Source organism: Pectinophora gossypiella, chromosome Z (assembly GCF_024362695.1).
Source record: "Pectinophora gossypiella chromosome Z, ilPecGoss1.1, whole genome shotgun sequence".
Lineage (NCBI taxonomy): Eukaryota > Metazoa > Arthropoda > Insecta > Lepidoptera > Gelechiidae > Pectinophora > Pectinophora gossypiella.
This window is the reverse complement of record NC_065433.1, coordinates 5,221,264-5,243,197: the sequence shown is the minus strand read 5'-3', so window position 1 is coordinate 5,243,197 and position 21,934 is coordinate 5,221,264. Positions and strand designations below refer to the sequence as shown.

The 21,934-nt window shown below is 35.5% G+C and overlaps 2 protein-coding genes across 2 annotated transcripts; one reads left to right on the top strand and one right to left on the bottom strand.

Moving 5' to 3' along the window:
* The first annotated feature begins 1,029 nt into the window (after positions 1 to 1,029).
* Positions 1,030 to 4,150, top strand: LOC126380158 (uncharacterized). Its single transcript, XM_050029424.1, has 2 exons — positions 1,030 to 1,240; positions 1,368 to 4,150. Exons 1-2 carry the CDS (start codon positions 1,108 to 1,110, stop codon positions 1,778 to 1,780), a joined length of 546 nt encoding a protein of 181 aa, XP_049885381.1. The 5' UTR covers positions 1,030 to 1,107; the 3' UTR covers positions 1,781 to 4,150.
* A 689-nt stretch (positions 4,151 to 4,839) lies between these two features.
* On the bottom strand, positions 4,840 to 21,709 carry LOC126380132 (gamma-soluble NSF attachment protein-like). Its single transcript, XM_050029388.1, has 8 exons — positions 21,535 to 21,709; positions 19,126 to 19,193; positions 18,757 to 18,911; positions 18,215 to 18,370; positions 17,536 to 17,606; positions 14,650 to 14,797; positions 13,514 to 13,753; positions 4,840 to 13,224 (listed from the first exon to the last, which is right to left on the bottom strand). The coding sequence occupies exons 1-8, from the start codon at positions 21,585 to 21,587 to the stop codon at positions 13,093 to 13,095; spliced, it is 1,023 nt and encodes a 340-aa protein (XP_049885345.1). The 5' UTR covers positions 21,588 to 21,709; the 3' UTR covers positions 4,840 to 13,092.
* Between the last annotated feature and the right edge of the window lie 225 nt (positions 21,710 to 21,934).

Here is a 21,934-nt window from a genome sequence, read left to right as displayed (position 1 = left end):
ACTATATATACGTGTACCATCTTTATATGTATTTATTATTAGAAATTCGTAAAAACATGTATCATTTTACACAATAAAACCGAAAAAATAAATCAAATTATACCACTTGACACAAATTCGTTATAGTTTATCGTTTGTGTCAATTGATATAAGTTACGTTTCTTTACTTTTTAAAGAAAATAAATAGAATTTTGCCTTTCTACAACTTCATAAAATAAACTTTCTTCCAAGACATTTTGTTTTATGTACAATAAGACTGTAAAATTATTAATTGAAAATATGATATATCAACGATGACTTTTGTATAGTTATGTGTGTAAAAAGGTATATGTAGACTTGTATCAATTTACACAGTATAAAAGTTGGTGTCAACTGATACATGTAATTTATTTTGATCCTCTACCATTTCTGTTTAGGTTCTAAATATAACTAAATATTAGAAAAGAAACCTTCTATCATCACCTATCGACACATCTAACTTCTGTTCCATTATTCCTTATAAGTCACGAGCTAGAATATTTTTAACTTTAAACTCGATTTTCTCAAAACTTCAATTTTGGACTTGTATTACTTTTCACCGACGGTACAGAAATACCTCCTTGTCATCATCATCTTCTTCATCTGATGAATACATGCAGGTGGAGTTTTTGGAATCATTTTCTACTTCTAATTGAGATATTTTTTTTCTTTATATGAACAACATTCTAATACCTAAATAAGCAAAATAATATATAGTGATATACGTATTATAGTTGCCGAGTTACGTCCATATTGGCCGTCAATAGGTAAAAATTAAAAAGTATCAAGACGTTTTCATCCAACTACCGAGTGTTGCTTACTATAGAAATCGTATTTCCCCATTTGCCATCAGATTCTGGTACACCTATACCTACTTGGAACAAAGACCAAGTTGACTTAGAAGAACAAGGACTAACTACCAACTAACTACGGTGTTCTTATCCTGGCAACACTGTATTTTTCATTGATTTAGTTCAGTTCATTCGCTCATTGTCTCATTCATTCATTCAATGAGCGATAAAAGCGGCCATTGATGCTTACTGCTCAGATTGTGTTATTGTTTGTGAAAAGTAATATTTCGTGTGCAAAATGCCGAAGAACATTACTACAGAAGTGCGGGAAATAATATTGAAAGTAAAAGAGTTTATGGATGAGGAAAAAAGAATGCAAGTGCCAATCATTCCGTTAAGCAAAGTATATGTGCGAGTATCGGCTGCTACGGGTAAGATTGGTTTTTTCTTAGAAACGATTTGGTACAGAAAAAATGAAAATTGAGGCCTCAAATCTTAGTCCCGCATTTTCTTTTTAAAAGTACTTCTGTAAGCACAAACGTTGATGTTTCTTTTCAGGTGTGTCGGAGCGCACAGTACTGAACATAGTTAAAGAAGCGCGGCTTGTTGAACAGGGTCTGCTCGACCCAGAGACTTTGAAAAAGGCACCAAAGAAAAGGGTTCGGACCAAAGGTAAAATAGAAGTTGGTGAATATGATCTACAAGTGATTCGTAGGAAAATTCACGAATTCTATGCTTACAAGAAAGAAGTGCCGACTATCAATAAGTTGTTGCAAATATTGAAAGAAGAGATAAATTTTAAGGGTTCAAGGGAGACATTGCGCAAAATTCTTCGCAAGAATGGTTTTCAGTTCAGAAAAACTAAGAACAACAAGGAAAAAGAGCCAGTGCCTGAGTCAACATCGACAATGCCTCCTATGGTTGCACCTTACATCCATTCTGTATTTGGCCATAAAAATATACAATCATAAAAAGAAGGTTGTCTTCTGTGGAACAGTAATGCAAACAGATAAGTAAAAATGTGCATTTTGAAGATTGTCGGGCCGTTTGAAATGTGTGTGAAATAATGTGATTTTTTGTTTGGTAGAATTCAATTTACCAATTAATTGTTGTCTATTCAGTTGAAATGTTTGTTACAACTGAATACATTCAAAATGAACAATGTTAATATTATGACTGTAAAAGCATTGTGAATTCTAAGAAGAGCCTTATCTTTGTTTTAAATGCTGGTACAAATATCATATTCCTGTGATATTGAGTATATTATTGCCAATTTTGTATGACACAAATTGATGGACTTGTTTTGTTTCATCAAACAATTCATCTTTAGTGTGAATGTGGTGGAGTTTGTTTTCCTGTTGATTCAAGACAGAATGGCTGAGGTACAGTCATGTCAATAGTATGATAGTATGTCAATACATACTAATTTATCAACTGCACACTGAGATATTACGTCCAGTCTGATCCATAACCATAACTATTGATCTTGATCCATACACCCTATAGTAAAATAAGTGTCCTTACTAAACTGTATACTGCTAGTGTGAAAGACACATACATAGTACCAAATACTGAGGGGAATGATTCAACTTACGACTTTGAGTTAATATAAAGTGGAATTTTCTGTCACAAAATTAATGTTTTTTTTTGTGTTTTTTCATCTATTTTCAGTAACATTTTCATGAGTTTTGCAATGGATAATTCCACTTGATATGAACTCAGAATCATGAGCTGAAATATCCCCCTATCATTTGTTATGATGTCACTTACATCCCATACAGGTCAGACAGATGTTTGGGTGTTAGTGACACCATGCCAAAAGCTAAGAGGGATATTTCAGACCGTGACTCGGAGTTAATTAACATCAAAAGGAAAATTTTTCATCGGAAAACTCATGAAAATGTTACGTCTTGATGAGTATGGAAATACTTCTCATTCTTTGAAACTGCTCCGCATCAGGGAGACATCCTACAGCCTGGCAAGACTAATGCTCTTGGAACATTTGTTTTCCACTAAACCTACTTAAATCTTGGTCATATCAATCACCGGTAAAAAAAACCTCTTTTTTATTAAATTATTTTCAGTTCCATTACTTTCGATGGAAAATTCTGCTTGATGTTAACTGAATATCATGAGCTGAAACATACCCTGTATTTCTGGGGTCTTATGCACTAGGCGATGTACTATTTCTGTGCTGCTCTCAAAAAGATCTGTTTTCTTCCATTAGTGTCTGCTGCTATGCGAATTAATATTATAATTGCATATAATAATATTTTGATGTATCTGTAATTTATTTTCCCAATTTTTTACATTAAGCTTTGTTTCAAATCTTATTTGACAACAATAATGCTGTAAGAATGTGACTGAAGCGTGCAGGTACAATAAAACAAAGTATGCTCAATCCTATGAAAAGCCGCCATTGCTAGCCTTTTGATGACGTAAGTTAGTTACATGAATCTTCAACATTCCAAAGACTTAAATTTTATTATTGAAAATTACTTAATTACCGTCACTTGTCACATATACAAAATATTAAATCTGTAACTAAATTTTTTACTGAAATTTCTAAATTGCCTTGCAAAATAAATTAAAAACATAAGTCGCGTGGGTAATTTATTTTTTTAAAATGGCAATAGAAAGTGAGATGACGTCTGCGCGGCTAATCTTGAAATGTTAGTTGTCACTGAGCTTACCTTGTTTTATTGTAGGTACCATGGAAATGTGCATGATTTCATACTTAGGTAAAATTGTTAATAGTTACTGCTTTAAAGATATAGTTCTAAGAAAAACATTTATGATTGCCTTTTTAGTAGAAAAAAGAGGTCATCATTAAACACTGTGAGTTTGTATTGTCTAAGAAGAATCTTCATTTGAGTAATACCTAATTGTGTATCCTACCTAGTAATACTTTGTTTTATATTTGAATATTGTAACTTCTTTTTGAAGTTTTTATAAATTTATACAACAAAATTGAAATTCGCCTTATTATGTGTATGTCTCGTAAAAACATCTATTTGTATTTTAGAGATCTCTTAGTTTTTACGTTTGTAGTGCTATTTAGATTTATAAGGTTATAAAAAAATTAAGTATAAGTAAAAGTACATTATAATTATCACAACGGAATGAAGTCAGGATGATTATAAAATCAAAAATTTAATCTGAATAACATCAAAGTATTTTTTAGCTTAGTCTGAGTAATTATTTTTATTTTATAATTACTCTCGAATTCATTTTATATAAAAACTGCAACTTAACTATTATGAGTAAAATAAATGCATGATATAATTTTGTGTAAGGACTTGGAAAATATATTCTGACTCGATCGACTGGGATAATTTTTATTCTCATAGTAATTCATACCTACATAACATCACACTTGATTCCTGAAGGGATCGACCGCGGTATATAGTATATACACCCACTCCTCACCAGTCTTGTTAATCTGTTTCACTATTTACATGCATTAGCCCTTAAAGGTACAGAAAATGAGTTTCATTTGGAGTAGAATTTTGTAACTTTCTAAGCAAAAGACCTTCTCTCGTGTTGATTGTAACTTGGTAAGATCAATATTTGACCGGCCTCATTAACCCTGGTCTTAAAAACACATGAACGCCTAAATATGGCAATCTTAATTTTCACCAATTGATGGTCGTATAAATTGGAATGGTTTTTACCAGTAGGCATCTGCTAAATCTTAGGATTTACCACTTAGATATGGTAAATGTAAAAAAAAGCAGATCCACGTCTTACGGCGACCTCTAATCGTGACCCCAACGCTCAACTACTGGACTACTTACAATAGAACGGCAACTCTCCACTCCCCACCAGCGGCTGAGCTACCTAGCTAAGCCGCAGTGAGGTAAACCCCCACCCCAAATCGGTCTTACTTTAGTCTTCAATCGTATGGGCGTCAGACGTCACACACACAGATGCGAGTGTACAATAACGTCAATGTGTAGTAATTTTAAAGTGGGTGCTGCAATTTTTAATTGTTAATGACGCAAATTCAATCAATTGAAAAAAAATCGAATATTATATTGTGTATTTATTTTATTATTTCGCGTGAACCTATGAAAGTCGTATCCAACAACAATAGTTAAATATACCGTCGACAATTTTCTCTCTTATTCTTAAGATAACATCCTTATTTGAATAAAATGTTCACCTCAACAGTTCATATCCCTCGTTAAATAAAGTAAATAAACTAAAAATAACGTAAATATGGATTTGAATATTCAAAATCTACCAACATTTAAATAATTAATAATTTGAGCATAACTGTTCTTTATAATATATGAAGATAAGTAATTTAATTATACCTATAATGGTGCTAATTCCTGTAAACACCTTCTAATTTTATTTTAAGTTATGTCTGTCATTTTCTTATCGAAGGAAAGGGACGGGTAATCGACAAGCATAAAATTTATGGAACACACGTCAATTTTAAGCACAAATCTAAAACAACCGTCTAAAAATTTTACATAGACCAATAACCCGACAGAATTAAGTTGACAGCACACGTCAAACGGTTTGCATACCAGCGAGATACCTTTTTGATTCGCCCAGGTTATTCATTCATTTACTCATTCTTTCTAAAATTAAGAGCTGTCAATTGTCCGTCCCTTTCCTTTTCGGCGGATAAGAAAATGACAGGTATAAAATTTGGAGGTGTCTGCAGGAATCGGGGCCATTTTATAACATGATTTTTCGTTCTTTTATTAAATTACTCTGCTACTTTTTCTAAGTAGCATTTATTTATTTCTTCCGGAAAAATAAGAACTCTGTTTTACTAACGTTAATATTAACAATGTTTTTTCTATCAAAATATCTGATTATCGTTCATAAATAATATACATACAGGGTGTTAGTGACATCGTAACGAATACTCAGGGGGATGATTCAGACCATGATTCTGAGTTAAAATCAGGTGGAATTTTTCGTCGCAAAATTCATGTTTTTTTTTTAGTTTTTTTAAATTATTTTCAATTCTATACTTTTGCGATGGAAAATTCCACTTGATGAATAATCAGCTAAATCATCCCCCTCAGTATTCGTTACGATGTCATTTACACCCCGCACAAGTACATACAGTAGCCATACAAGTAGGTATGGGTGTTAGTGACAACGTAACGAATACTGAGGGGGATGGTTCAGACCATGATTCTGAGTTGATATCAAGTGCAATTTTCAGTCTGAATATTCATGAATTTTTTTGTGTTTTTTTTAATTATTTTCAGTTCCATACTTTTGCGACGGAAAATCCCACTTGATATCATATCAGAATCATGGCCTCAATCACCCCTCAAAGTTTTCGTTACGATGTCACTAACACCCTGTATACTGTTCCGATCAGGCTAATATATATATATATATATATATATATATATATATATATATATATATATATATTATGTTAGCTTTTTACAGATTAAAACCGGAACATCAATTAAATAACTTTTAAGTTACCTAATATTTATAGAATAAATTGACTATAAACAATGTTCATATTCTTAAATGGAACATAGGAGAACTACACTACACAACAATGAGGGACTTACTAGGCTACGTTCCCCAAAAAGAATATAGATGGCGTTGTACAGATTTGACTTGATAATTACCTATTTTCTTATTACTCCGGTACATAATTATTCAAAAGTATAATCTATTGGCAGAAGCATAAATAAAAATAATTGTCGCTTGATATTTGGATCACATTATGTATTATTATGTTTTGTTACCTACATTGCTTCTCTTTATTTTGATCAGAATAATAATGGGTGGAAGATGTAATCGTAGCTGGGTGTGATAAGAAGGATCGTCATTTATACCCAAACAACAAAGATCTCATCATCAATTTAAGAGCCACGCTCTTGTCGGTGCAGCATTATCCATGCTACTAAAAAACAAAGATGGAAGACGCATAATATGTCTGTTTTTTTTTTATTTGGATCAACCAACAATGATACAATATGGTTTAATAATTAATATTACAATATTTGACTTGGTAATTGTACCACCAGCGGCGTTGACCGCATTTTACTGTTATCCATGAAATTAGAAGGTTAAACGAAGGAAAATCTTTTACAGCGCCATCTATATTATTTTTGAAGAATGTAGCCTGGTAAGTCCCTCATTATTTAATTTCATCAGAATATTACACATTTAGTAATAACCGCCTTAATACAAAAGGAAGACTAGTCACCCCGTGATGATGGCACTTGCAACAGCGTTGATATATCGGGAGTCTCATATCCCTGATTTTAACGCGGTAAGAACCCGGTATTGTGTTTTAATTACGAACAGTAATATTTCTACCGGCAGTGCCCCGTTTATTAAAACTTGTATCACACAAGGCTTGTATTACAAGCGATTCTCTTGTAAAACATTTCATGATTACAAGATTTTTATTTGACGTGATTTATTGACTATTGTAGATTTGCCGCAGATGGCATTAACTACTTGGCCGGACAAATGGGGAGCGCTGAAGGCTCTCACCCGGTACAACTTTTAAGACAACAGGCCCAGTACCCAGTTGGGTCCGAACCTCGGCTCAGGGCGTCGTCTGAGAGGAAAAGTATTTGAAAGAATTAATCGACCCTAGTGGGTCGATAGCGAAAAGCGCTGATTGAGGGAACATGATTACAAGAATGTTTATCAAAACTACACATGTAAAGCATTTGCAAATTTGAATGAAGACAAATTTGTACAGCGCTATCTATATTTCTTTTTTGGGGAACGTAGCCTAGAGGCTCTCACCAGTGCCATTTAAAAAAACGTGAACTTTTTTGATGGCGCACACTATACTACCTATTATTGCATAATTATACGGGGTGTAAGTGACATCGTAACGAATACTGAGGGGGATGATTGTGTGGAATTTTCCGTCGCAAAATTCATGTTTTTTTTTAGTTTTTTTAAATTATATTCAATTCCATACTTTTGCGATGAAAAATTCCACTTGATATTAACTCAGAATAATCAGCTGTTTCATCCCCCTTAGTATTCGTTACGATGTCACTTACACCCCGCACAAGTACATACTGTACCCATACAAGTAGGTATAGGTGTTAGTGACACCGTAACAAATACTGAGGGGGATGATTCAGACCATGATTCTGAGTTGATATCAAGTGGAATTTTCCGTCGGAAAATTCATGAAAATTTTTGTTTTTCTTATTACTATTTTCTGTTCCATACTTTTGCGACGGAAAATTCTACTACATATCATCTCAGAATCATGGTCTCAATCATCCCTCAAAGTTTTCGTTACGACGTCACTAACACCCTGTATGTTAATGTATGTTGGTAACACCAGTGTCATATTTAGTTCTCGTTTTGTAATATGGCGGTAAGTAATTGTTACACTAAAATATGAACGTTAACTATCATAAAGTTCTATGATAAATCAATAATGTATCCACAATACATATTTCTGGTAAATGAGTCCACATTCAGTGCCTTCCAACAATTAATATATTTTATCCACTTAGTATGCCTATACTTACAGAAAATTTCCAAAATATAACACATCTGGAATGCGAATTATGACTAATAATTACTGAAATTGTAAATCTAAGTTATGCGGGTATTCTATACATAATTCTACTTACATCATCACGCTTACATTATTTCAAGACACAAAGTTTTAAACATTGATATTTTGTTATAAATACAAGGTGCCTAAACATACGTAGAATTTCCTAATACAAAAGGGTGCATATCGCAACTGATCGTACTTACTACTGTTGACATAGACATATTGGTGCTAATTCCTGCAGACGCTATGTAATTTTATTCTAAGTTATACCTGTCATGATCTTATCCTCTGAAAAAGAAAGGGACCGGTAATCGACAGGCATAAAATGTATGGAACACAGGGCAATTTTAAGCAGAAATCTAAAACAACAGATTAAACATTTTACATCGGCCAATAACCAGTTAAGTAGACAGCACGTCAAACGGATTGCATAACAGCGAGATGCCTATTTTATTCGCCCGGGTTATTCATTCGTTTTAAAATTAACAAGTTGTCAATCATCCGTCAGTTTCCTTTTGGGTGGATAAGAAATGACGGGTATAACTTAAAATTAGGATGTGTCTGCAGGACACCTCGATGAATGAATAACCCGGGCGTATAGGTATAATTGGGCGGAAGGCAAGAGGGAAACCTATGTTTAATAAGTATAATATAAATAAGCATGTCGCTCATATGCAACCCGTTTGACGTTTGCTGACAACTTAATTCTGTCGGGTTATTGGCCAATATCACATTTTGGAAGGGTCTTTTTAAATTTCTGCCTAAAATTGACGTGTGTTGCATAACTTTTATACCCGTCGATTACCCGTCCCTTTCCTTTTCAGCGGAGAAGAAAATGACAGGAATAACTAAAATTAGATGGTGTGTACAGGAATCAGCACCAGTATAATAACCATTATCCACTGACTGTGGTGTACGTACATAGAGCAACACGGACCGCCGTGTGTACGTATCTCTTTATTGTTGGAAAAAAACATTCACTAACTATACGGTAGTAGATGGCTCTAGTTAAAAGCGACTCATCGCAAATACACTTATAAAAAATATTCACATAAATAAATGAATCATCGGGAAAACAACACGGTTTTTAGAAATTGAAATCTGAACGAGAATACTTTAGATGAAAAGTGTAATAAATTAAGTGACAATAAATTAAAATTTAAAAAGTATACAATTTACCATTCATTCGTTATTTTATCGGACCACTAGCCCAAAATCGCGACGAGTGGAAATCTGTTATTCGCGCCCTACATCCCAACAGGGGATAAAAGGATTAGAAGAAGAGATTAACCCAAACACCTCCGCCAACCCGCACTGGAGCAGCGTGGTGTTATTATCTAAATATATAAAAGGAGAAACTGACTGACTGACATATCAACGCACAGCTTAAACGGCTAAACGTAGGCACTTGAAATTTGGAAGGGACGTAGCTTAGGTACCGTAGAGGTGCACTAAGAAAAGAATTCCCGAAATTCCCATGGGAAAGGAAATTAGCGGGAAAAATCCTTCCACGCGGATGAAGTCGCGGGCAAAAGCTAATTTATATGGGCACAGGATAATGGGGAGGCCTTCCAAGTGGGAATACTCCCGTCACACTACTGCTGCTGAAATGTAGGTTTCTAATAAAATATATTCTTCTATACACATATTTTATTCTATAGTATTCCCGTTATCAGATATTTTCCCTAGTTTATTACATTCGGCGCGATTGCGATTAGATTCCTATATCCTACGTCAAGAATTCAATTTCGATGTATCATCGTTTACAGCTGTGAACGTTTTAGTGTGTATAGAACTATAAATGGGGTTATTTATATAATATACAGGTTGGCACAAAGGTTCACGTTCAAAATTAAAAATTTGATGGAAAGGCTCATTCATTGGCTACTAGAAACATCCCCTTGTAGGAAATGTGACTCATTTTGTACCTCTTTCAAGATTTTCTACCGTACTTCAGAGAACATTAAATTGTCGCTATCTCTTTTTTTAAATCTCTTCTTTTACTTCATATATAGTTCTAATAAAGTGGACCACTAGATGAAAAAATAAAAACAGCCAATTCAATGATAAAAACAAGTTCTTGGAAGTCAAAGTGAGAATTTTACCGCTGAACAAAAATGGTCGTGTTTCTAGTAAGTAGCCAATGTGCCCGTCCATCAAATTTTTCATTGTGCACGTGAACCTCTGGGGCACCCATATACACGCTAAAACGACAACGAATGGGTGCTTGAACGATTTGTTTAATAGAACACATCGCGATTGAGCTTATATAAGAGCTTATTACACCTACCTGTCCGACAGGCTAGATGCGTCAAGGTCACGGGTGGTTACCATGGTTACTCCCTACCAACTCGCTCGAGATCGTGGTTTCCATTTTTACGACCCGCCGATTTGCTATTAGACTACACGAACTACTCGATCGGAGTTGGAGGGGAGTAACCATAGCAACCACCGTGACCTTAACGCATCTAGCTTGTCGGACAGGTAAGTGTAATAAGCCCTATATTCTTGTTTATATTATTACACAAACTCAACCGTTCGTCACAATAGGCCCTGTCCTAACAATCTAGCAGCTAATACACTAGAATATATTATATACGCACTAAACACAGCATTGTTAAGGTATATTTACTTAATTTTATATAAATAGATATCCACAGAATCAGCCGCCATGTTAATCTTTGAAATAGCTCATGTAATTATTAAGCATGTGCTAATTAGTACATTTTCTACTTCACAAATTATTGGGACAATACACTTACAAGAAATAACTTTATACATAATAATAGTAAATATTATATACGTCATATATCAATATATAAACTTAACCATATATTTTTATACTTTACAAATACTATAATTAACGAGTAAAGCATTATAATTTAATAGGTACATAGACCAAGACGATTTGTCAGAGAAAATGTATAATTTTATTTATTGAAGTGGTTTGCGATGTTGTTAATGGTAGTATTAGTGCAATTGGTAGCGCATGCGGGCAATGGAAGCTCCCTTAGCTGTATATGCGTTTCGCACGATATTATTTACTTTGGCAACTCGAAACTTCCTAGAGTATTTCCTTTGCTTCGGCCAAGAACTTTTTCTCAGGATATAGGTACAGTTAAGGCAAACCTACCAGGAACGTAACACCAGTAGGTTGATGTGGAATGCTTAGTAAGTTGTCAACTAAGGTCCTGAACAACTGCAAGTCAATGTGGTCGTTCAAGGGGAGACAGTCCCAACTCGATAGATTTTTGCAATATTTTGGTTTGGGCTTTCTTGCATTGCTTTAATTATGTCTTTACAATGGGTGGGGATGACGAAGGACGTAATATACGATCCTGAGGCGGCTAATCAGCTCGCGACAACAAATACCTCAAAACCCCGACACCGACCCTGCCGGCGTGGTCGTAGATTTCCCTCATTCAGCGCTAATAACTATCGGCTAACTAGGGTCGATTAATTGTTCCAAATAGTTAACTGAATAATTATTCTTGGCGCTCCCCATTTATCCGGCCAAGTAGTTAATGCCATCTGAGGCAAACCTACAATATTAAAACACCCATAATGGGCACGAAATGCAAAAGGAAAGGTACTCGCTCATTACATCAGTTTAAAGTTCTGACTTCCATTTCGCTCTAGCGCACACACATCGACTATATAAAAAATATACCTACCATAACACATTACATAAATGCATTTTAATGAGTATCGCGAAAGGAAGCCTTGTTTTATTCAAATAACGGACCGGACATAGGCCTCCCCTCACTGACCGATTCTCTGCTGCCCGCATCCAGCGTGACCTTCAGGTCATTGGTCTGAGGGTCTGTCCACACTGTTTAGGCTGTGTCGGTGACTTTAGTTCGTCTACGGATCTCCTCGTTCCTGATTCGATCGCGCAGAGAAACTCCATTTTTCATCGCCGACGCAGAGGCAGAAGCAGACGGAGAGACCAGACGGTTCAAATTCATCTAAAAAAAGCAATATTGCTATTTAACAAATGTCAAATTGCAATATTGCTTTTTAGATGAATTGCTTTGATATGGCCTTCTGGCTTTTGGACGTATTTGAGACGGATTAGGGAGATCGCTTGGGACAGGGAAAGTGGAAGCCCAGAGGAGAGGCCTGTGCCCAGCAGTGGGACAATCCAAACTAGTCTAAAAAACTAGAAATATAATCCAGTCACGATGATCTAAAATAAACCTCGTTTTTCTTTTTGACTTTACTAACGAAGCTTATTAAGAATGTAACAATAAGTCCGATGTTCGTTATAACTGAGTGCTTCTATAGAAATACCATTAAAATGTATCGATTTGATGTTTCATAAACATTGTGTCGATTTTTTGGTTTAGTTTTTGTCTAACCATTCATGACAGAAACAAGAAAAAGCACCCACTTCATTAAATATAAATTCAATTATCGAACAAGCGCCGAAATAACAAAATGCCTCGTGTTTAAAGCCTTATGTTAGGCAGCGCCGCACTTAAGGATAGGCCGAGAGGCCTACACAATGGAGCCACAGGTGTAGCCTAGGGATCCACGGCTCTAAATGCAGCGCTAATGTTAGGGCTGCCAAACCTTACAGGAATAATCCAGTTTATAAGCCACGTTCAAATGCCCTAAGTTCTTTTGAATGTGCGAATCGAGAGCAAGCGGTTGTTGTTAAATCCAATCCAGTCTTCAAAACACTTGTGCAGCCACAAGTGCCTATTTTCAACCTTTTAAGTACCCGAGTAATGCTGTCTCAGTCTAACACAGGTCATCTTCATCGTCCGTCTTTTTCTCGTAAGTTACGGTTTCGTATGGAGATTCTTCGTGGTTGTTCTCACTTGTGTTAGTCGGCGCCGGCGCACTCGCGACTGCCTCATCACCTGCGCTGCTCTGTGATATAAAAATAATAATTGTCAATTAATCACAACTTGGCAACCCTAAGGATTTTTAAAATGCTAATTAAATTAATTTTAGATAATAATTTAACTTTTATTCATTATTGAATTACAAGAAATTATTTGAATTTAGTATGGTCACGAATACTAATATGTAAACACTTTGAAACCATGTCACATTAACTTTTTGACAAATTAAACCGTAAGTCTCATTTTTATGTCAAATATGATAGTGCGACAAGTTTCTAAAGTGGGTACATGATATGGCTCATGACTGTACTTACCGGCGCGTTCGGGCTGACGTAAGACGGCGCAGCGTTCTCCCTAACAGCCTGTCGAGGTGGGAGGTCAATGCCCTCGGGCAGCGGCACAGTACTTGCCAGTCTAGCGTACTCAACATCCATACTCCGGATGAAGGGGGAACGCAAGGCCCGTTTGGCAGCTTCCCGGTCCTCCTCATCGTAAGCTTGGAGCAACGTCTCCAGCGTTTCTATCTCTGGAGCTTCACAGTTATTGCCCCATTCCTGAAATATGTTTTTTTTAATATATATTTTTGTTTTATTAACGACCTCTGTGGTCTAGTAATTGCGCGTTGGGCTCACATTCCGTAGGTCCTAGGTTCCGAAAATCATTTTGTGAGCCCTGCAGGGCTTACAATTGATTAAATAAATTTTGTCGAAGTCGATTAGTTTGTTTTTTCCCTAACATGCGTGCCACGTGATTTTGTTCGTATTTTGACCGAACAACTTTACTTATTTGTGTTGACAATTAGCACCAATCGACAAAACGACATAATTATATCGTAAGAATCGATAAAACGACCGTGACGAAATTTTATCGAAATTTTTATGTTACTGGTTTGGTTAGGACATTGCAGGCTGATCACCCGATTGTCTGACAGGAAGATGATCCGTGCGTTAAGCCGTTGGTCCCGGTTACTAAATACTGATGTAAGTACGTCTTCGTTACGTGAGTCATGTCAGGGGCCTTTGGTGGTTCAATAATATCCCTGAAACCAGGGTTGATGAGATTGGCAATCCAACACACAACCCACACGATAGAAGAAATACAAAAATTAAAAATATTGTACTTTTGCGTACTATATTACACTCGTAAAGTATATAGAACAACGTTGTCAGATGTAGTACGATACTATACAGGATGTAAGTGACACCATAACGAATACTGAAAAGGACGCTTCAGACCATGATTCTGAGCTAATATCAAGTGGAATTTTCCGTCAGAAAGTTCATGTAAATAGCTTTCTTTTTTAAATTATTTTTAGTTCAATTCTTTTGCGACGGAAAATTCTACTTTATATGAGAATCAAGGTCGGAATCATCCCCTTCAGTATTCGTAACGGTATCACAAACACCCTTTATAATATAGTACGGATAGCAAGTCTATTTGCGCATGACACCTTGTAAGCCTTCTCAGCAGCCACAGCATCTCCTCTCGCGAGCTGCACCAACACTATGGCAACGGTCAGCCTCCCCACAGCGCCAGTGTTACCAGCCTCCTGGTGGAAGCCGATCTCTCGCCGCAGACTGTCCACTGCCTCATCGTACCTTTATTATAATAAAAAAAAACATACGTTTATCTGAAGCGAATAAGTACACACTATAATATACAGGGTGGCCCAGAAGTTCAGGTTCAAAATGAAAAATTAGAAAGAGGGGCTCATTAGCTACCAGAAACACCCCCATGTATGTTCAGCAATTATTTACGGTTTAGGAGATATGACCCATTTTGTACCTTTTTCTAGATTTTCTACCTTACTTCAGAAATAATCATTTTGTCGTTATCCCTTTCTTAATAATTATTTTATTTTACTTCACAACTATGCCTAAGACTGTGTACCGCTCAATCAAAGTCAAATCAAAGATAAAAAAAGTAATCGGAAGTCAAAGTGAGAATTCGACCAAAGGAGATCATCGGCTCTCCATACTTTGGCCGGCCCAAATTTGAAAGTGCCGGCCAGAGAAAAAAAATGTGTTGAACCTTTCGAGTAGATTGCTCTGATCATTTTTTACTATGACATCAAACGTGTATGACCATTAGTTTGGCTTTAATTGGATTTTAAAAATCACGATTTTTCATACATTTTGTAAAAAAAAATATTATGTCCGTTTGGAAAAAGGGGATACAGGCGTATTACAAAGGACCGTTAGAACATTTATTAGTATGGCGCCAAACTTCTATGACCATTATTTTGACGTTTATTGGACTTTCCGTTTTGGTTAATATGTTAAAATGCCGGCAATCGAAAAGAATACGTCGAATCCGTCTAATAGTTGCTTCTCAATATTTTTTAATATGACGCCAAACATCTATGACCATTATTTTGACTTTTATTGGAATTTACGTTTTAGTTCAAATGTGAAAAGTGCCGACCAGCAAAAATACCATGTAGACAGTATCGAGTAGATGCCTATTAACATTTTTTTCTATAGCACCAAACGTGTACGATCATTAGTTTAGCTTTTATTTTATTTTGAAAATCTTGATTTCTTATTTATTTTGTTTAAAAATAAAGTGCTTTGGGCAAAAATTGAGATACAGCGGATTACAAAGGACCCTTAATTCAACTTTGAACATTTAATAATCTGGCGCAAAACATTTTTGACCATTATTTTGACTTTGGCTTTTATTGGACTTTTTAAAATCTTTATTTTTTATACATTTTAACAATGACAACAAGCAGAGCTTTCCCAATGACTAGTTATTAGTCAGATAAATACTTTGTGTTTTTGTTTTGTGTGTTGATAGGTGAACTTCTATATTAATACCATCTGATTTTAGATATGACGTTGGCTGTAGTTTTTGTATTCCACTCAACGTTACGGCCTAAGTTTAGGTTGAATTATTATGACCGTAGATGGTTACCACCCTCCAAAGATAAGCTTGCCATCTAGTGACGAAACTCGTATTTTGGCATGACGTCTGAAGTAGCTGTTAGGGAAGACAGGAGTCGGGCAGTTGTACTTTGCATGTATGCCGATCACAATGTCCTGGTGCTACTCGGCCGATAACGTAGTACCTCTATCACCCTACTGTATTTTCCTTGTATACACACTTTTCTTAAAAAAAAGTAGCTTCTAAAGCGTAAACGCAAACCTATTTTTAATTTATAAAAATGTATCAAAAAGACGACTATATTACGCCTTTAGCAAGATAGTTCCATTATCACCAGATAAAAACTTGTTTCGCCAAAGTGTAGGTATCTATGAAAACACCAGATTTTTGAAAAATCGAATCAAGTCCATAATAGTGGTCATAGACGTTTAATTCCATAGTAATAAACATTTTGACGATCCTTTACATAACGTGCCTGTTATATTATATTTTTTTACAAAATGAATCAATAATAAAGTTTTTTTTAATCTAACAAAAGCCAAACTAATGGTCATACACATTTTTGTCATAGTGAATAATGTTTACAGGTATCTTCTCGATAGCTTTGACATGTGTTTTTTGCTGACCGGCACTTTTCACACAGAAACTATAACGTAAAGTCCAACAAAAGTCAAAATAATGGTCATAGACGTTTGGTGCCATAATAATAAAAGGTCAAACGGATAAGTTATAACGGATTATACCAATATTGTTTCTTGGCCAGCACTTCACATTTTCACCAAAAATGTATGAAAATTCCTGTTTTTTTAATTCGAATAAAACCGAAAATATTGACCCTACAGCTTTGGTGCCATAGTAATAAATGCTCAGACGGATAAGTTTTAAGGATATATACCATTATTATTACTTGGCCGGCACTTTACATTTTGACCAAAAATGTATGAAAAATACAGTTTTTTGAATTCGAATAAAACCGAAGATATTGACCCTACAGCTTTGGTGCCATAGTAATAAATGCTCAGGTGGATAATATCTAACGGAATATAGCAAAATTATTTTTTGGCCGGCACTTTGACTTCTGGGCCGAAATCCGATGATCTCCATTGTTACAGTTGTTAAAACTTCGCCGAAGAATAATAAACACATGGGATTGTCATGGACCCTGAAAGTATTTCTAAAAACTGCTCCATTTAATAGGCTTAAGAAACATCCAAAAAAAGTACCCTTAATACGGGCAAAAAACTAAGTAATTAGCCCTCAAAGATTGCAAGACAGACAGATTTGAAGGAAAATTTGACATTCTCATACAATGTAGCTGCTTCTTTCTAACGTTGTTAAAGGTGCTCATAGACAGATTTTGTTTTAGTATCCAATAGTATGAATGTAACGTCTACAACCAACTTAATTATGACCAAATATGATCATCTCAAGTAACTCAGGTATCTCTTACCTTTGCAGCTTGACCAATATTCTTGAAGCCTTGCTGATGTACTCAGCACCCTGATGTTGACTGCTTTCCGTCTGCAACCACAGAACACTATCAGCGAGCAGTTATGAGGATTCAAATTATTGCGGGAGGGTAAAGAGCAAGAGGCGTTCCCTTCTCCTTCTACGAATCTATGTCCCCAGGACAGGTAGTCCTAAAAAACTAGTTTCAGTCGCCCTGCGCACTAGACTGCATCTATGTGCGTAGCTGAAACGATATTCTTTAAAAATACCTAATTGTTCGGTATTTTCTTGCAAAAAGGGATCTAGCTAGTCAAAATATAAAAATGGCGTTGTTTGCTCTATACCTCTTGAGGGTGCCTATATCTTTACGTATCGTTGTGACATATTATATAGCCTGTTTATGTTTTTTCCATGTTTATGTATGTGAGAATAAGTTTATGTGTGAGAGAAATTGAGGACCAACAGGTTAGCATGGTATGGGCATGTAATCATGAGAGTTAAGGGCATATTACGTGGAAAGTTATGAGTATGAATGTGGATGATGAAGAAGGATATGCGTAAGAAAGGTGTGAGTACTGAGATGACGACAGACAGAAATAAATGGAAGAGGAGTACCTAAATAATAAAAAGAATAGGTGGGATAAGGGCAGAATAATAATGTTTATGTATGTTATACTTACAGAAGAAACATCAGCGGCCTGTTGGAACAGTTTGACAGCCAGTTCTGGGGAGTTGTTCTCGAGAATTTTGGCAGCTTTATCCAGGACATTAGCCCCGGAGTCACCCGAGCCGTGCTGCTGGTACAAGCTCGCCGACTCCGTCGCTAAGTTGTATAGCTGTTGGAAAATATTATATATCATTCCAGCCGTATTCAATAGTAGACAAGTCTCCAATCTAGGAGCGCCTAAGATGCGCTCTTATATGTCTCCCTATCCATCCATAGGGAAGGCCCGTGCCCCAGCAGTGGGGACGTTAATGGGCTGGTGATAATGATGATGTCTTGCGTATGCGATCTTAGCAGTGAATGTACGGCCACTGCACTTCAGCAAACCTCCGATATAATTGGCTAGTTTCCAACTAGTCAAATCAGTTACTTTTTACTAAACGTCAAAACACGTAATTACTATGGAATTTGTATGAAAAACAACACTGTGACGTCATAGAAAAACGTGATAAAATGTCGGACTTGAAGTTATTTAGTAAATAAATAAATATAATATACCTCCTGAGGTGTAGCCATTTCCTTGGCGACGATGATAGCGTTTTCGAGCGCCTTAGCCGCATGGAAGAAGGCACGATTCTTCAAGTAGTACTCTGACGCCTTTAGATGACATTCCTTAGACATCTTCAAGTCGCGTGCGATGCGATAACATTGTGCTGAAAACATTTGATATAACGTCTTCTTATTTAGGTTTCAATATAACGTAAAACTTCAATATAAGCATATTTTTGTCAATACATGGTATAAATCATTTCAGACCTAGATTCTCTGCTACAGATTAGTACAACATATCATAGTACTAGGCAAACATATCCATAAAATAGATAAAATATGACACTGCTCCTTCATTAAGTTGAGCTTAACACTAACCTGCTTGACTGTATTCATCCGCAGCTGAATCAAAATCCGGCTTCCATCGGAGTAACGAAGTCTTCAAGCTACAAAAAAGTTAATGAAGAAATTAATAATTATTTCTTACATCTTCATCTATCGTGTGGGTTGTGAGGTGAATTATCAACCCTGGCGTCAGGGTTATTATTGAGCCGCCAAAGGCCCCTGACATGGCTCATGTAACGATTACTCATCAGTAAGTAGTAACCGGGAACAATGGCGTAACGTGAGCTCCGAAGCACGGATCATCTTTTACTGTTGGACAATCAGGTGAGATCCTGTAATATTCTAACTAAGGATCGCAAGGTGATTTTTGTGATATGTCCCCACCGGGATTCGAACCCGGACCTCCGGATCGTGAGCCCACCGCTCAACCACAGGACCACAGAGGCCGTTAACAGATAATGATTTAACCGAATACCAAGGATTATTTGGGTTAACTATTACCGAACCGAAAATTCGGCCGAACTATTCGGTTTCGCGCTTTTTATCATTTCATTTAAAAGTGAAGTGATTTTTTTATGAAAAAATATGCGTTTGCTGTTGACCACAATCTAAACTAATGATGTGAAAATGAGGTTTAAGGTGGTACAAAATTTTATTCAGGTCAGTTAATATTAATAACTAATGAATCTACAATAATGTTTTTGTTATTTTGTTTAGTTGTTGAAATTTTACCGAATATATGAGGCACCGAAACCAAAGATTCGGCCAAATACCGAATACCAAACAAACATTCGGTGCATCTCTACTAAATGGAATAAAAACATTTAAGTTTCTACATCATGTCATAGTTTTGCATAGGCTTAGGACTTTCGCATTTGCAGCAATTATCAAATGATAAATAATTTGTTTTGTATAGGATAACCTTATAGGAAGAATAGTCGGCTGGAAACATCCATTATGCATATTCAGTGATAGTTTATGGTTTACAAGTATTTTTAAAAGATAAAGTGATGTTCTATTTTAAGTTCAGTGAAAAGGGATACATATGCCTAGTGAAATGGAAGGCCCACATGTCGGCAGAACGCATCTAAAGTTACAGCTGCATTTGAAGTTGGAGTCCTAAACAATAATGAACCAAATGGTGTCAGGACTACTGACCCATATAAATATGGGTCGTCATCATGATGGAGGCAACAGCCCTACCAGCAAAATAAATCAACCAAGCAAAAGCAAACTCACTAAAAACCAAATCAGTCGCAATAAAGGCATATATCAGAAATATTTTATAGCCTTATATCAGAAATACAATACAGTTTTTCCTTAATATCCCCATTCCTCCCCATGTTTCTCCATTCTTCTTTGTTGTGCACTAAGGGTTCAGGTTTTAGTAATAATGACAATAACTTTGCAATAAATTATTATGAACATGTGTGATAGATAATACTGCTTTCAGGCGGGTAGGTGCTCATCATAATCAAACAATTCAGCAATTCTCTTGAATAATGTTATATTTTCATAAACAATGTTAACTCTCCGATCTAACTGAACAAAATTCCCGCCATTGCCTTTCAAAAAGGAGGGGAAAAAAGAAATCAAAAGTGAAAACAAAATAAATTATATGCCAGTTTCAAATTAATAATAATAAAGTTGTGACACAGGTTCACAACTTTATTCCATCTGCTATTAGTTATAAATGTAATAATAATAAAATAAACATAACAAACCCTAACACATGAATATGACTATAGTAACATATAGCTGCAATAATTAGTTGGATTAGAGTCATAGTATCACGGGAGCTAGTTAGAGAAGCAGAAAAAGATCATGAGGAGTGGAAATCTGTTTGTTGTTGGTCATCAGTAAATATATCATGGTCTCCTTCTATAGTGAACTACATTATATTTATTTTTTACTCGTGATCTGAAACAAATCTATAATTGGAAAGATTGTAGAATAATTTTTATATAATTATAACTTTTGTCATTGCTATTATCACACCAGATATTCAACTATATACACTATTTATGTTATAGCATTGGACTATCAGAGTTGTACATTTCTTGGTGTGTCTCTTTTGCCATAGGCAGAACTGCTGTCATATGCACCATGGCAGATTTCAAATAGACAAAGGCATTTTGACATTGCTTTCCTATTACCTATGACAAATTATAAATTTTAGCTTGAACTCTACATATACCGATGTTATTAAAGTATAAGTATGATAGATACCTAATAAAAAAATACATGAATATCAAATGCAAAATGCTCAGAACAGACTATATGAAAAGTAAAACAATGAAAAATATAAAATAACTTGTTCACACCAAAAGCAGTTCGCAACAGCAATAATAAGCAATAGGAATAACATAAAATACGCACAGAACAAGATAAAAATATGGGGATTTGAGACCTTTCTCACAAAATCTACTATGAATCACTTACAATTTCTCAGCCGCTCTGCAATGCTCCTGTGCTTCTTGTAATTTACCTGACATGGCTTAGAAGAAGAAGAATCTATATATTTAGAAGAATATTTTCTATACCTAGACGTAAGAAACGAAATTCAATATCAACTCGGATAAAACCCTAAAATCAATAAAGTTCTCACCGTACACCGAATGACATGCATGAACCAGTGACTTTTATAATTATTTTAGCGCTATAGATACTAAATCATATTAACACCACCAACAACCATACATAGCATCTCTGTAATTAACTACATAAGCGGTGGTGTAAAATTGCTACAAACTAGACCAATTGGTGCTAAACATATCCTTCAAAAACGGACCAATTGACATTTCTTTTTTTCTTTTTTGTAACGGGCTTACCGGCTCTGGCC

Bases quoted from the DNA above. Each gene is read 5' to 3' on its own strand.
- LOC126380158 (XM_050029424.1), top strand. From the start codon at position 1,108: ATGCCGAAGAACATTACTACAGAAGTGCGGGAAATAATATTGAAAGTA. The intron at 1,241-1,367 runs GTAAGATTGGTT...GTTTCTTTTCAG, and splicing joins GCGAGTATCGGCTGCTACGG to GTGTGTCGGAGCGCACAGTA.
- LOC126380132 (XM_050029388.1), bottom strand. From the start codon at position 21,587: ATGTCAGGTAAATTACAAGAAGCACAGGAGCATTGCAGAGCGGCTGAG. The intron at 14,798-17,535 runs GTAAGAGATACC...ATTATAATAAAG, and splicing joins ATATTGGTCAAGCTGCAAAG to GTACGATGAGGCAGTGGACA. The intron at 13,754-14,649 runs GTGTCATGCGCA...AACATATTTCAG, and splicing joins CTGCTGAGAAGGCTTACAAG to GAATGGGGCAATAACTGTGA.